Here is a 17181-nt window from a genome sequence, read left to right on the forward strand (position 1 = left end):
TGAGTTTTGCATTATATGATGCTGAGTTTACATCACACGATGCTGAGTTTTGCATTATATGATGCTGAGTTTTGCATTATATGACGCTGAGTTTTGCATTATATGATGCTGAGTTTTGTATCATATGATGCTGAGTTTTGCATTATATGATGCTGAGTTTTGCATCATATGATGCTGAGTTTTGTATCATATGATGCTGAGTTTTGCATTATATGATGCTGAGTTTTGCATTATATGATACTGAGTTTATATCATACGATACTGAGTTTTGCATCATATGATGCTGAGTTTTGCATTATATGATGTTGAGTTTTGCATCATATGATGCTGAGTTTTGCGTCATAACGGCTGTATTTCTGGATTTTGAAAGTCATATATTTTTATTCATCCTTTATTTCGACAGCGAGTAATGCTGAGACCAAGGTCTCGTTCACAGGTGAGCCCCGAATACACATCATTATACACATTAATATTCACGTCAATAAACATCAATATTCACATCAATACACATCAATATACAGATCAATATGCACATCAATACTCACATCAATACTCACATCAATATACACAATCAATAATACACACCAACATACACTTCTACATATCAATATACAGAGATTATTCCATAAATCGGGAAAAAAAACTAAAAGCAGATTTACCTAACTCAGTGGAGATCAAAGGGATCTCCAGAGTTCTCCATCTCTGAGATCGGGTCTATAAGTTAATAGTGAAGTAAGGTACGGCGGAGGTTTATGGAGGAGGGCTGTATAAACTAAAAGAGTGCAATACATCGACAAACGAGACTTCAGAGAAGGCCACCCTCATTTCTGATACAGAATGCAGTGATGTGTACTGAATCTGTCGCCCCTAATAAAGTGCAGTGCGCTATGATAAACTGTGTCCAATGATTTCAATACAGTGGCAGCTGCAGTCATATAGACAATATCACTATAATCTATGACCGGTATGAACGTCGACTGAATTATTTGTTTTCTGCTAGTTAATGAAACGCATGGCTCCCCTATTTGGGTGTCAGTAATTTGGTAGGGACTGCCTACCAGAAATGTACATGTTAAAAAACGTGTTGGAAATACTATAATTACACAATAACAAATCTTATATTAACACAAGTTGATTTGTAACATGATAAAAATGCATTCTACCCCGTCTTTAATTTCACAAACACCTGAGTTTGGAGTGCATTTTCAGTTCCTAAATAAATGTCTAATGTATTGGAGTCAAGTCATTTCAAATGCCATGGAACTTGTTAGAATGGCAAACAGAATGTGTTAATCTTCCGGTTATGGGTGTAAAAAGCTACTGGAGGAAGTGGAAGTATAGGCCTATGTGACAATACTTCCTCATTTAGGTTTAGTCATTTATCAAGGTATGGCGACCTTGCGTTTCCCCATCGCTATTCTACTAACTCTCCTCCATCAAGCAGGTAAAAACATTTTCTAAGACATCTGTATACTGATATTTATTACATTGATTAGACATGTCTATAATCTGATTATTAGGTTAGTAAGTAACAGTCAGTATAATTTGTGCTGATTACTTTGCTTATAACCAGTCTAACCAGTGTAATGGTTGTCTGACCAGTCCAACCAATGTACTGGTTGTCTGACTGGTGGGTGACAGGAACTCAGAAGAAGTCATATGATCTACTGAAGTTTTAAGTCATGTGTTGTGATGTGTTTATTTATTTATTATTTATTGACTTTTAAATAGAAAATATGTAATTAACTTTAGGGCAAAAATTGTTTATGATAATGTAGTTTTAATCATATGTTGAAGCTATACACATTTGTTTACAAGTAATGAGTAATACAGCAATTTTGGGTGGTGATAGTATACAGTACTGTACTACTGTGAGAAAAAGTTCTCATTGTCAGCTACAAGAAAGTCAATGACAGGAAACTACGCAACAGCTCCATTTGAAGCATGGAAACTTCTCACTATCTGAAATGCACAGATCAACTTGTTTTCATACGTGTCTGTAAGAATCAACCACAAGTATGTGCTCACATATTTGAGCACTCAAGTTATCTATGCTTTTAGGCAGATTAGGTTGTACTTCCTGAAGTTATACTTCATCAAGTTGCTTTTACTGAATGGTTTCTGAAACTGAACAGTTGATAGTGTGTATCATATCCTAGTTATTAATGGTAAAAGTACTTCTGTATTACTTGATGATCTAAAGGCAGCTGATCTTATTAATGGGTTCATCTTTAAGCCATTTAGCAAATAGGGTGTATAGAGAAATTCCAGCTCGAACTACAAATACTGCAAATTGGATCTTTACAATGTGTCAGCCAGTTTGGCTATTTGCAAAAATATATATATTTGCACATATTCCTCTAGATGGTTGAGTTGCTTAATTCATATATCCTACTGCTGTATTTGTCACATTGTATGATGGGTTTTTTCATATTTTTTTACATTAAGTATTCTGTGTTTTTATTTCAGAGCCCAGTGCTGAGACCTCTGTGTTTGTGCTGAAGGGACAGGATGTTCACCTGGATGTCCAGACAAATGTTACACTGCAAGATGTTGATGTGCTATTTTGGAAGTTTAACAGAGCAGTCAATGTTGTAAAGTACCCCCCAAAAGTTACCTTTGAAGGGTACGAAGATAGGACTGAATTTAGTGAGGGAGACTTCTCTCTGCTACTGAAGAACCTACAGGAAGGAGACAGTGGACTTTATGACGCAGTAGTGGCTGGTAACAAAGACAGAAAAGTTGCTGCATACTTGATAGAAGTCCAAGGTATATTTGACATTTCTTTCTTTTTTTTCTACAGTGACACAGTTACAGTATCAATCAATAGAGCTAAACATGGTGTACAGGTTAAAGGCATATTCACTGGTACTCTAACTCCTGTACTCAGGTTAATAAACAAACAATAAAGGGATTCTATTTGTTTTCAGAGAGAGTTGAGCCTCCAGTCCTGACAGTGGACTCTAACTCCACCATCAATGCCACCTGTAACGTGACTGTGACCTGCAGAGGTCAGAACACCTCTGTCACCTCCAGCTGTAACAGCAGCACCTGCTCTCAGGTGGGAGGAGAGAGTAGAGGGGCTGAGACCTCCACTGTCCCCCTGCTCTCTGTCTATGTGGCAGAGGGTTTCATCATCTGTAACCACAGCAACCAAGTCAGCTGGGCCAACGACACCAAGGAGATCAAAACGATTTGTCTATTGAAATTAGGTAAGACAGATGCATACAAACACCGTACACACACACACACACACACACACACACACACACACACACTCACACACACACACACACACACACACTAGATTAGATGTTATATGCTACAGTATGTTGACGTTTAGATTTTGATGTCACTGTAATTCCAAAACCAGAGCGGGACAGAGAGGACCGTAACTACGCTGTCACAGTCGGGATGCCAGGTCCCGTCATCCACGTCATCATCATCTTTGTTGGATGCGCCTTGATTGGTTGGTGAAAGCTAAATAAAGGTAAGCTCACTGTTCTTGCTTATTACAGAAACCGTACAGTTATGAATAAAACGGTTCCCTGAAGTAGGGAAGGAGGTATAACATACTCAGGGGAGTCAACAACCAATCCTATTCACCTGAAGCAAACTGAAATCATGCCCAACGTGCCAATGGATGCCAAGCCCACCCTCGGAAGCCCCACAATTCTGGCATTTCCAAAATTCTTTACCGCACTTTAGTAAGCCCAAACCCCCTGACTGCACAAGGCCAAAATATGTTATACCACATTCTCTCCTTCAGGGAACAGTAGTTATATTCATTACTGTACATTCCCTTTCAGTCGGTCACTCGGTATAAGACATGCAGACATACAATCAAGCCCCATGCCGGCTCAGAGGGTACCAAACTAGGAGACCCACGGCAGCCCAAGCACACACAGGTTCCACCGGATCCAAAAAGGGGTCACAGAAGCCACCTTTTTCCCCTACCTTAATACTTACCTGAGAAGCCTGAATTGTCAGTACCTCATGAGGCCTGAACTGTCAGAGCCCTATATAACAAACCAGAACCTTCTACAACATGGCTATGTATACTGACACGCTGCCACTGCAGCCCAAGTCCCTAGACCCCATGGTTCCAAGAATAACACTAACTTTGTGAGCCTAAAATGTCAGAACTCGTACAAGGAACCGCAAGTCCAAAACAACAGAGCACCAGTCATGACTTGGTAAAACGCACTTCCACTGCATAGCGTCAACCAGTGTCACTGAAACCCACAGGAAACCTGCAGTAACCTTGGAAGGGTGTACTTGCACACTGCCACGGCAGCCCAATGCTCAAACCCACAGGGAATTGTGGCAACCCGGATAAATGCATACTATGTCTGCTGCAGCACATCAAGGCAGCCAAAGGCTTATTAAACCCACAGGGAAACTGTGATAACCCGAACAATTGTTGCCTGACATCGACCATGGCGACCCAACATTTTCCATACACACAAAAAGCTTATTTCTCTCAAATTCTGTGCACAAATATGTTTACATCCTGTTAGTGAGCATTTCTCCTTTGCCAAGATAGTCCATCCACCTGACAGGTGTGGTATATCAAGAAGCTGATTAAACAGCATGATCATTACACAGGTGCACCTTGTGCAGGGGACAATAAAAGGACACTCTAAAATGTGCAGTTTTGTCACACAACACAATGCCACAAATCAAGTTTCAAGCTGAGGAGTGTGCAATTGGGATGCTGACTGCAGGAATGTCCACCAATGTCATTTTAGAGAATTTGTCAGTACGTCCAACCGGTCTCGCAATGTGTTTGGCGTCGTGTGGGTAAAAGGTTTGCTGATGTATTTGTATTTATTATGGATCCCCATTAGCTGCTGTCAAGGCAGCTGCTACTCTTCCTGGGTAGTTCTTGTATGCATGTGACTGTGCCAATGTTTGTGTTGCTACACAGATTTTCTTAATCTGTTTTTTAAATCTAATTTTACTTCTTGCGTCAGGTACTTCATGTGGAATAGAGTTCCATGTAGTCATGGCTCTATGTAGTACTGTGTGCCTCCCATAGTCTGTTCTGGTCGTGGGGACTGTGAAGAGACCTCTTGTGGCATGTCTTGTGCAGTATGCATGGGTGTCCGAGCTGTGTGCCAGTAGTTTAGACAGACAGCTCGGTGCATTCAACATATCAATACCTCTCATAAATAAAAGTAGTGATGAAGTCAATCTCTCTTCCACTTTCAGCCAGGAGAGATTGACATGCATATTATTGATATTAGCTCTCTGTGTACATCCAAGGGCCAGCCGTGCTGCCCTGTTTTGATCAAATTACAATTTTCCTAAGTCCTTTTTTGTGGCACCTGACCACACGACTGAACAGTAGTCAAGGTGCGACAAAACTAGGGCCTTTAGGACCTGCCTTGTTGATAGTGTTGTTAAGAAGGCAGAGGATCACTTTATTATAGACAGGCTTCTCCCCATCTTAGCTACTAAATCTTAGCTACTAAATGCCTTTTATGCTCGCTTCGAGGCAAGCAACACTGAATCATGCACAAGAGCACCAGCTGTTCTGGATGACTGTCTGATAACGCTCTCGGTAGCCGATGTGAACAAAACCTTTAAATAGGTCAACATTCACAAAGCCGCTGGGCCAGACGGATAACCAGGACGTGTACTCAAAGCATGTGCGGACCAACTGTCAAGTGTCTTCACTGACATTTTCAACCTCTCCCTGACCGAGTCTGTAACACCTATATGTTTCACGCAGACCACCATAGTCCCTGTGCCCAAGGAAGCGAGAGTAACCTGCCTAAATGATTACCGCCCCGTGGCACTCATGTCGGTAGCCATGAAGTGCTTTGAAAGGCTGGTCATGGCTCACATCAACAGCATCCTCCCGGACACACTAGACCCACTCCAATTCGCAGACCGCCCCAACAGATCCACAGATGACGCAATCTCAATCGCACTCCACACCGCCCTTTCTCACCTGGACAAAAGGAACACCTATGTGAGAATGCTGTTCATCGACTACAGCTCAGCGTTCAACACCATAGTGCCCAAGAAGCTCATCACTAAGCTAAGGACTCTGGCACTAAACACTTCCCTCTGCAACTGGATCCTGGACTTCCTGACGGGCCGCCCCCAGGTGGTAAGGGTAGGCAACAATACGTCTGCCACGCTGATCCTTAACACTGTGGCCCCGTCAGGGGTGTGTACCTAGTCCCCTCCTGTATTCCCTGTTCACCCACGACTGTGTGGCCAAACATGACTCCAACACCATCATTAAGTTTGCTGACGACACAACAGTGGTAGACCTGATCACCGACAACGATGAGACGGCCTATAGGGAGGAGGTCAGTGAACTGGCAGTGTGGTGCCAGGACAACAACCTCTCCCTCAATGTGAGCAAGACAAAGGAGCTGATCATGGACTATAGGAAAAGGCGGTCCGAACAGGCCCCCATTAACATCAACGGGGCTCTAGTGGAGCGGGTCGAGAGTTTCAAGTTCCTTCGTGTCCACATCACCAATGAATGATCTTGTTCCAAACATACCAAGACAGTCGTGAAGAGGGCATGACAAAACCTTTTCCCCCTCAGGAGACTGAAAAGATTTGGCATGGGTCCCCAGATCCTCAAAAGGTTCTACAGCTGCACCATCGAGAGCATCCTGACTGGTTGCATCACCGCCTGGTATGGCAACTGCTCGGCATCTGACCGTAAGGCGCTAAAGAGGGTAGTGCGAACGGGCCAGTACATCACTGGGGCCAAGCTTCCTGCCATCCAGGACCTATATAATAGGCGGTGTCAGAGGAAAGCCCATAAAATTGTCAGAGACTCCAGTCACCCAAGTTAAAGACTGTTTTCTCTGCTACCGCACGGCAAGCGGTACCGGAGCGCCAAGTCTAGGACCAAAAGGCTCCTCAACAGCTTCTACCCCCAAGCCATTAGACTGCTGAACAATTCATAAAAATCGCCACCGGACAATTTACATTGACCCCCCATCTTGTACACTGCTGCTACTCGCTGTTTGTTTGTTACCTATGCATAGTCACTTCGCCCCCACCTACATGTACAGATTACCTCAACTAGCCTGTACTCCTGCACACTGACTCGGTACCGGTGCCCCCTGTATATAGCCTCGTTATTGTTATTCCTATTGTGTTACTTTTAATTATTACTTTTTATTTTTGCCTACTTGGTAAATATTTTCTTCTTCTTGAACTGCACTGTTTGTTAAGGGCTTGTAAGTAAGCATTTCACGGTAAAGTCTACACTTGTATTCGGTGCATGTGGCAAATAAAGTTTGATTTGATTTGATCAATATGTTTTGACCATGACAGTTTACAATCTAGGGTTACTCCAATCAGTTTAGTCATCTCAACTTTCTCAATTTCCACATTATTTATCCAATATTTAGTTGAGGATTAGGGTTTACTGAGTGTTTTGTTCCAAATACAATGCTTTAAGTTTTAGAAATATTTAGGGCTAACTTATTCCTTGACACCCACTCTGAAACTAACTGCAGCTCTTTGTTGAGTGTTGCAGTCATTTCAGTTGCTGTAGTAGCTGATGTGTATAGGGTTGAGTCATCCGCATACATAGACACTTTGGCTTTACTCAAAGTCAGTGGCATGTCGTTAGTAAAAATGTAAAAAAGCAAGGGGCCTAAACAGCTACCCTGGGGAATTCCTGATTCTAACTGGATTATATTTGAGAGGCTTCCATTAAAGAACACCCTCTGTGTTCTGTTAAACAAGTAACTCTTTATCCACATTATAGCAGGGTGTTTAAAGCAAAAACACATACGTTTTTCCAGCAGCAGACTATGATCAATCATGTCAAAAGCTGCACTGAAGTCTACCAAACAAACCCCCAACCTCATTGTATCATCAATTTCTCTCAGCCAATCATCAGTAATTTGTGTAAGTTCTGTGCTTGTTGAGTTTCCATCCCTATATGCGTGCTGAAAGTCTGTTGTCAGCTATTGTGGTAGAACAGTCGGAATCAGCCTTGTTATGTCCTGTACTCGTGCTCCTGTTTCTCACCATAGAGCTGCCTATGATGACAGCTGGCGATGTTAAATGTGCCGGTCTCTCAGGCAGCCTCACGGTCTGATGAGGGTGGGAGCTCCAAGGATCTGAACCCGAGGTATAAGCCACCGGAGAGGGAGACAGAACAGAGGACGAAGATGCAGGTACATCCGGATCCGATCTTGAATGGGAAGACCCCAAGGAAGAAAGTGCTGGAACCTCTGGATCCTGGGCGGCAAAGCTGTTTCTGGTCTGTGTCATGTCCGGGCACAACCTCTCCAAGGATACCCCCATTTCCAGAGGACGCTTTCTTTGACTTCCACGGCGAGTGACGTACCTCCATGGCTGGTTGGTTGTGTCGAGAACAGCTCCGTTCTCCAGGGAAGGGGTAGACACCTTCGGGATGGAACCCTGCTGAGCACTGGCCAGTCGGCTGTGGAGAGCCGACACGACGGTGACACTTCCACCAGACCAGAGCGGTGTCCGGCTACTGATGTGGAAGAAAAGGAAAAAGTAGGCGGGTGTGGATTCCCAAGTAGCTGGTGTAGGTTTGCTACTTGCTTGCTAAGAGTGGCCACTTTGCTCCTGTAGTCCTCCGCAAGCAAGCAGTTGCTACATTGAAAGTCAGCGCGGTCCACATCGTCCCGGAACAACTCTATGCAAAGGACATTTTGCGCTGCATGAGGCAAATGGTGATCACACCAGATTCTGATTGGTTTTATGATACAAGCCCCTACTTTTTTTTTTAAATATATATTTTTTATATATTTTTTTGAATTTGACCCCCTTTTTCTCCCCAATTTCATGGTATCCAATTGTTAGTAGTTACTATCTTGTCTCATCGCTACAACTCCCGTACGGGCTAGGGAGAGACGAAGGTCGAAAGCCATACGTCCTCCGAAACACAACCCAACCAAGCCGCACTGCTTCTTAACACAGCGCGCATCCAACCCGGAAGCCAGCCGCACCAATGTAGCCCGCCACAGGAGTCGCTGGTGCGCGATGAGACAAGGATATCCATACCGGCCAAACCCTCCCTAACCCGGACTTCGCTGAAGTTGGAGACTTTTATTTCCCTCACCAACTTTAAACATCTGCTATCTGAGCAGCTAACCGATCGCTGCAGCTGTACATAGTTCATCTGTAAACAGCCCACCCAATTTACCTACCTCATCTCCTTACTGTTTTTATTTATTTACTTTTCTGCTCTTTTGCACACCAGTATCTCTACTTGCACATGATCATCTGATGATTTATCACTCCAGTGTTAATCTGCTAAATTGTAATTATTCGCTCCTATGGCCTATTTATTGCCTACCTCCTCATGCCTTTTGCACACAATGTATATAGACTCATTTTTCCCCCTACTGTGTTAATGACTTGTTTATTGTTTACTCCATGTGTAACTCTGTGTTGTTGTCTGTTCACACTGGTATGCTTTATCTTGGCCAGGTCGCAGTTGTAAATGAGAACTTGTTCTCAACTAGCCTACCTGGTTAAATAAAGGTGAAATAAAATAAAAAATAAAATAAATAAAAATTGTGCATCGCCCCACGGACCTCCCGGTCGCGGCCGGCTGCGACAGAGCCTGGGCGCGAACCCAGAATCTCTGGTGGCACAGCTAGCGCTGCGATGCAGTGCCCTAGACCACTGCGCCACCCGGGAGGCCTGCCCCTACCTTTTTTTAAGGTATCTGTGACCAACAGATGTATATCTGTATTCCCAGTCATGTGAAATCCATAGATTAGGGCCTAATGAATGTATTTCAATTGAAGGATTTCCTTATATGAACTGTAACTCAGTAAAATCTTTGAAAAATGTCCATCTTGCGATTATATTTTAGTTCACTGTAGTTAGTCTGTTGTATATAATAATTTATTTACTTATATGAACTGTAAATCTGTGAAATTGTTGCATGGTGCGTTTTTTTTATTTTTATTTTTATTTTTTTTATTTCACCTTTATTTAACCAGGTAGGCTAGTTGAGAACAAGTTCTCATTTGCAACTGCGACCTGGCCAAGATAAAGCATAGCAGTGTGAACAGACAACACAGAGTTACACATGGAGTAAACAATAAACAAGTCAATAACATGGTAGAAAAAAAAGAGAATCTATATACAATGTGTGCAAAAGGCATGAGGTAGGCAATAAATCGAATAATTACAATTTAGCAGATTAACACTGGAGTGATAAATCATCAGATGATCATGTGCAAGAAGAGATACTGGTGTGCAAAAGAGCGGAAAAGTAAATAAATAAAAGCAGTATGGGGGGTGAGGTAGGTAAATTGGGTGGGTAGTTTACAGATGGACTATGTACAGCTGCAGCGATCGGTTAGCTGCTCGGATAGCAGATTTTTAAAGTTGTTGAGGGAGATAAAAGTCTCCAACTTCAGAGATTTTTGCAATTCGTTCCAGTCGCAGGCAGCAGAGAACTGGAAGGAAAGGCGTCCAAATGAGGTTTTAGCTTTAGGGATGATCAGTGAGATACACCTGCTGGAGCGCGTGCTGCGGGTGGGTGTAGCCATCGTGACCAGTGAACTGAGATAAGGCGGCACTTTACCTAGCATAGCCTTGTAGATGACCTGGAGCCAGTGGGTCTGACGACGAACATGTAGCGAGGGCCAGCCGACTAGGGCATACAGGTCGCAGTGGTGGGTCGTATAAGGTGCTTTAGTAACAAAACGAATGGCACTGTGATAAACTGCATCCAGTTTGCTGAGTAGAGTGTTGGAAGCTATTTTGTAGATGACATCGCCGAAGTCGAGGATCGGTAGGATAGTCAGTTTTACTAGGGTAAGTTTGGCGGCGTGAGTGAAGGAGGCTTTGTTGCGGAATAGAAAGCCGATTCTTGATTTGATTTTGGATTGGAGATGTTTGATATGAGTCTGGAAGGAGAGTTTGCAGTCTAGCCAGACACCTAGGTACTTATAGATGTTAATATTTTTGTTTAGTATAATAAAAAACTATGAAAAAACTATAACATTTATTTACTACACAACAAACATAAGAGGAAAACAAAACTAAAGAATAGCAATAAAAACTGAAAGACAAAAAAAACAGCCTAACAAAAAGCAAAGCAAAAAAAGGTGTGTTTCAAGGTGTCTTATAAATATGCAAACAGTTTCGGCCCCCGTCAGGTTCTCTGGTAGGACGCTCCACGCGCCAACACGCGCCAACAGTACAGTCGTAATCCCTCTCGAGGGTAAACCCCTAGTTGTCAAATTGAACCTTTCAGGGGCCGGACCCACAGATCCCATATCTGAAGTCGTGGGTGCCAAATTCCTGTGCATCTGGGACAATAGATCCCGATGACATGTAACCCCCCACGGGTCCCCGCCCAACAGGCGGATAATCTCTGGAACCAGGGTTGTGTGGGCCAACAGAGAGCCACCAAAATAAACAACAGACCCTCCTGACGGAGCCTCTCCATGGTCGCATGAACCAGAGGAATACCTAGAGCAGGGTACGAAGCCACTGATACGCCAAAGCATCCGTTCCCAACGGAGCACCCAGATCCCTTATTGAGAAGACTAGATGACAATGTGCGTTTTCTCTTGATGCATAAGATCTACGTAGGCCCTGACAAAAAATCCCAAATTCTGGGCCATCGCCGAGCGGTGTAGTCTCCACCCACCCTGGAAAGTAGCTCTGCACCCACATTGAGAGATCTGGGAAGATACGTCACCCTATGCGACAGGAAATGTGCACTGCTCTGTACGAGCAGATAACGGGCCAGGTTTAGGAGAGAGAGACCATGTCCCCCCCTCACTGAAACAGACACAACAACAGAAGTCCCAGAGGCGGCCTCCCAAGTGGCACAGCAGTCTAAGACACTGCATCTCTGTGCTGCGTTACTACAGATTCTGGTTCGATACACAGCTGTATCACAGCCGGCCACGACCGGGAGAGCCATGAGGTGATGCACAACAGACACCTACATCGTAGACAAATCTCGTAGCCTTTGTGTGCTTGAAAGGTTTGTAAATTGCGTGACGTGCTCTTCCTTCAGGCTGGCTGAAGAGTGAAGAATTTAGGAAATGCAGTCCATTCGGAAAGTATTCAGACCCCTTGACTTTTTCCACATTTTGTTTCATTACAGCCTTTTTCTAAAATGGACTAAAACATTTTTTTCTCAATAATCTACACACAATACTTCATAATGACTAAGCAAAAACAGGTTTTTAGATATTTTTGCAAATGTATTTAAAATAAAAAACTGAAATAATACATTTACATAAGTATTCAAAACCTTTACTCAGTATTGTTATAATCTCCACCCGGCACAGCCAGGAGAGGACTGGCCACCCTTCAGAGCCTGGTTCCTCCCTAGGTTGCTTCCTAGGTTCCTGCCTTTCTAGGGAGTTTTTCCTAGCCGCCATGCTTCTACATCTGCATTGCATGCTGTTTGGGGTTTTAGGCTGGGTTTCTGTATAGCACTTTAGCCTGTATAGCACTTAACCTCGAGTCTTCTTGGGTATAACGCTACAAGCTTGGTATGCCTGTATTTGGAGAGTTTATCCCATTCTACTCTGCAGATCCTCTCAAACTCTGTCAGGTTGGATGGGGTGCGTCGCTGCACAGCTATTTTCAGGTCTCTCCAGAGATGTTCGATCGGGTTCAAGTCCGGGCTCTGCTTGGGCCATTCAAAGACATTCAGACGCTTGTCCCAAAGCCACTCCTGCGTTGTCTTGGCTGTGTGCTTAGGGTCGTTGTCCTGTTGTAAGGTGAACCTTCGCACCAGTCAAGGATCTCTCTGTACTTTGCTCCGTTCATCTTTCGCTCGATTCTGACTAGTCTCCCAGTCCCTGCCACTGAAAAACATCCCCACAGCATGATGCTGCCACCATGCTTCACCGTAGGGATGATGCCAGGTTTCCTCCAGATGTGATGCTTGGCATTCAGGCCAAAGCGTTTAATCTTGGTTTCATCAGACCAGAGAATCTTTTAGGTGCCTTTTGGCAAAGTTCAAGTGGGCTGTCATGTGCCTTTTACTGAGGAGTTGCTTCCGTCTGGTCGCTCTACCATAAAGGCCTGATTGGTGGAGTGCTGCAGAGATGATTGTGGGCGGCCAGCTCTAGGAAGAGTTTTAGTGGTTCCAGACTTCTTCCATTTAAGAATGATGGAGGCCACTGTGTTCTTGGGGACCTTCAATGCTCCAGAAATGTTTTGGTACCCTTGGCCAAATCTGTGCCTCGACCCAATCCTGTCTCGGAGCTCTATGGACAATTCCTTCGACCTCATGGCTTGGTTTTTGGTATGACATGCACTGCTATCTGTGGGACCTTATATAGACAGGTGTGTGCCTCTCCAAATCATGTCCAATCAATTGAATTCACCACAGGTCGACTCCAATCAAGTTGTAGAAACATCTCAAGGATGACCAATGGAAACAGGATACACCTGAGCTCAATTTCGAGTCTCATAGCAAAAGTTTGGACACACCTATCAACAATTTTTCTTTATATTTACTATATTGTAGAATAATAGTGAAGACATGAAAACGATGAAATAACACATATGTAATCATGTAGTAACCAAAAAGGTGTTAAACATATCAAAATATATTTTAGATTCTTCAAAGTAGCCACCCTTTGCCTTGATGACAGCTTTGCACACTCTTGGCATTCTCTCAACCAGCTTCAGCTGGAATGATTTTCCAACAGTCTTGAAGGAATTCCCACATATTCTGAGCACTTGTTGGCTGCTTTTCCTTCATTCTGCAGTCTTTCTCATCCCAAACCATCTCAATTGGGTTGAGGTCAGGTGATTGTGGAGGCCAGGTCATCTGATGCAGCACTCCATCACTCTCCTTCTTGATCAAATAGCCCGTACTCCGCCTGGAGGTTTGTTGGTGTCCTGTTGAAAAACAAATGATATTCCTACTAAGCGCAAACCAGATTGGATTGCGTATCGCTGCAGAGTGCTGTGGTAGCCATGCTGGTTAAGTGTGCCTTGAATTCTAAATAAATCACATACAGTGTCACCAGCAAAGCACCCCCACACCATCACACCTCCTCCTTCATGCTTCACGGTGGGAACCACACATGCAGAGATCATCCGTTCACCTATTCTGCGTCTCACAAAGACACGGTGGTTGGAACCAAAAATCTCACATTTGGACTCATCAGACCAAAGGAAAAATGTCCACCGGTCTAATGGCCATTGCTCGTGTTTCTTGGCTGAACCAAGTCTCTTCTTCTTATTGGTGTTTTTTAGTAGTAGTTTCTTTGCAGCAATTAGACCATGAAGGCCTGATTCATGCATTCTACTCTGAACAGTTGAATTTGAAATGTGTCTGTTACTTGAACTTTGTGAAGCATTTGTTTGGGCTGCAATTTCTGAGGCTGGTTACTAATGAACTTATCCTATCTCAAGTATAAAATCTATTTTGATTTGTTTAACACTTTTTTCGTTACTACACGATTCCATATGTGTTATTTTAAAGTGTTGATGTCTTCACTTTTATTCTACAATGTAGAAAATAGTAAAAATTAAGAAAAGCCCTGGAATGAGTTAGTGTGTCCAAACTTTTGACTGGTACTGTATGTAAATAAGGTATTTCTGTTTATAATTTAAATAATATTTGCAATCATTTCTAAAAACCTGTTTTCACTTTATGGTGTGTTGTGTGTAGAATGATGAGTACATTTGAAAAAACAAGGCTAGAACAAGGCTGTAACGTAACAAAATGTGGAAAAGGTAAAGGGGTCTGAATACTTTCTGAATGCACTCTAGTTACGAGCCACGGAATTATAGCCAGGAAAGAGGGGCTTCCAAGGGCTTGGCATCCATTGGCCCATTGGGCATGGTTTCAGTTTGCATCAGGTGAATAGGATTGGCCGTTGACTCCCTATAGTGTGTTATACCTCGTGAGAGACTGAACGTGAACACATTATATTAATTCAACTTTTGTGAAAACGGTTGAAAACAGGATGTAGTGATTTCACATTATTTATATATATTCATAGCAAATCTTTATTGTATTTTTATGTAGTTGATTTATAGGTGACAAAGTGGAAATTATAATCACAGGGTATGCTATATTCAGGGTAAGATACCATAGATATTTAACACCACTGATACTGTGTCATTGTTGATGCCATTTTTAAAAATGCAGTTAGTGGAAAATGTATACATTCTAAAATACTGAGAAACTCATGTTAATTTCTTATATTATAGAGCATTGAACCACTGAAAACACCTGGGTCACCATTCATAAATTCCCATTGAAGTTGTAACTGTATGTTTTTTTTCTGCAGACTCCAGGTAACAGTCAAGTAGGTGGTGAAGAGCAGGAATCTCCAGGTCCAGCATCACCCACCATCTACAGTATGGTGGGAGATTACCACCCCCAGCCAATGAACCAGCCCACCATGGTGGGAGACCAGTCTCCACCTGAAGACTTCCCCCATGACCTCCGTGACCTCCATGACCATGCCTGAGAGTATATATGCTACTGTATGGTGGGGGAAAAAGAGTAGCAAACAATAATTAGGAATTTTAACATCATCTAGACCAGGATTCTATCACTTTGCTTTTTGTCGGCTATACACCTTTGAAGGCAATGTTCCCGCGTTCACTGAGAAAACATTAAATTCAGCTCAATCTGGAAATTATGTTTAAATGTACATAGCTGACAAACCATGATCAGATTGAATCTTGGCCTAAGACCGCGGAAGATCCGTGCTATAGCGTGATTGAAATTTAAAGGCAATGTACCTGCGTGTGTGGGGACTGCATCGGTAAACTCTGCATATGTCGGCTCAATCGGAAATTACCTTTACATTTCTATCGTGCGACAATTCGGATATTCTTCCAAACAACGATCAACTACAGATGAAGGATCTTAATTTGACCACACTGTTGTTGCAGGAAATGCAAACTTGTAGTGTATTCAAGGTTTAAAAATGCTTCTAAAGTTTGGAATTTACACTTTAAAATATCAGACTTGATTTGCCAATACAAAAAAAATTAAAACCTCCACAAACATTTTCATTATTTATATCCCCATAATCCTGTTGCTTCAGGATATTTTCCTGCTGTGAGAAACTGGTCAAATTACGATCCTACATCTGTAAGCACAGCTGTCTTTGAAAATTTTAAATATATATATTTTTTCCTTGTAACATTTGTGAACCATCATGACAGTAGTATGCTGTAAAAGTACATAAAAATAAGTGAACATTTCAAATTATTCATCATAGTGGGAATTAAACAGAAACAAATAATGTATCATAGTGGGTACTAAACAGAAACAAATCATTCATCATAGTGGGTACTAAACAGAAACACATCATTCATCATAGTGGGTACTAAACAGAAACACATCTTTCATCATAGTGGGTACTAAACAAACAAATGAACCAAAAACATGTGATACTGTACAGTCAGATATTCTTATATCATGTTATGCTGTGCTACTGTACATTATACTATGCCATGTAATGCTATATTATGTCAAGCCCTAATAATATGCCTTGCTATCTTACATTAGGCCAGTGCTTATCAATTATTTTCTGTCACGCCCCCCCTAGGAAAAAGTAAACATTTCGCGCCCCCCAACTCTCCGCCGCGACTGTAAATAGTATCATTTGTCTATAAAATTGTTAGAAGTACACCTCTGCATAACATTGTATCCTTATTAACATTAAAGAAAACAAAAATATAGATCAACTTACAACAAAGAATAACTTTATTAACATTGTTTTTTAGTCTGTAACAGAAAAGACTTAAAGTGCATCAATTTGCCTGAAATGTTTAAAAAAATTCAAGCCTTATTTAAACTAATTTCTTTTTGACCATTTGATACTGAAAAATAAAATATAATCAATAAATAATAATACATTCAAATTGATCAGCAACATTAACTCAGGAGCACAATATATGAAACACTTTGACCTATAAAACAAAAATCGAAATGAGGAAGTCATAGTTTTTATTTTTGCAGCACTTGCGTCATCCAGCATGACAGAGACCATGTCTAATGCTGCAGCAGTATCAGCTCCTCTGTTATGGAGTGTTTTTTTTTGCACTGAGCAATTTGGTACACCACCTTATATGCCAGCAGTGCTCGCTGGTTTACTGAAGTAGCATTCACAAAGCGGGACGATTGTTGGCAATATTCGGCACGTTTTCGCTGAAAAAACTCAAGCGGCTTATCAGCGTGATTGGTGT

The 17181-nt window shown here is 42.3% G+C and overlaps 1 protein-coding gene across 1 annotated transcript; it reads left to right on the plus strand.

The window, feature by feature from the left end:
- The first annotated feature begins 1389 nt into the window (after nucleotides 1-1389).
- Nucleotides 1390-16278, plus strand: LOC120055408 (natural killer cell receptor 2B4-like). The gene is made up of 5 exons (XM_039003270.1): nucleotides 1390-1444; nucleotides 2470-2769; nucleotides 2931-3212; nucleotides 3374-3490; nucleotides 15267-16278. Exons 1-4 carry the CDS (start codon nucleotides 1390-1392, stop codon nucleotides 3475-3477), a joined length of 741 nt encoding a protein of 246 aa, XP_038859198.1. The 3' UTR covers nucleotides 3478-3490; nucleotides 15267-16278.
- Nucleotides 16279-17181: the final 903 nt, after the last annotated feature.

The sequence above is a fragment of the Salvelinus namaycush genome, chromosome 11, assembly GCF_016432855.1.
Source record: "Salvelinus namaycush isolate Seneca chromosome 11, SaNama_1.0, whole genome shotgun sequence".
NCBI classification, from domain to species: Eukaryota; Metazoa; Chordata; class Actinopteri; order Salmoniformes; family Salmonidae; genus Salvelinus; species Salvelinus namaycush.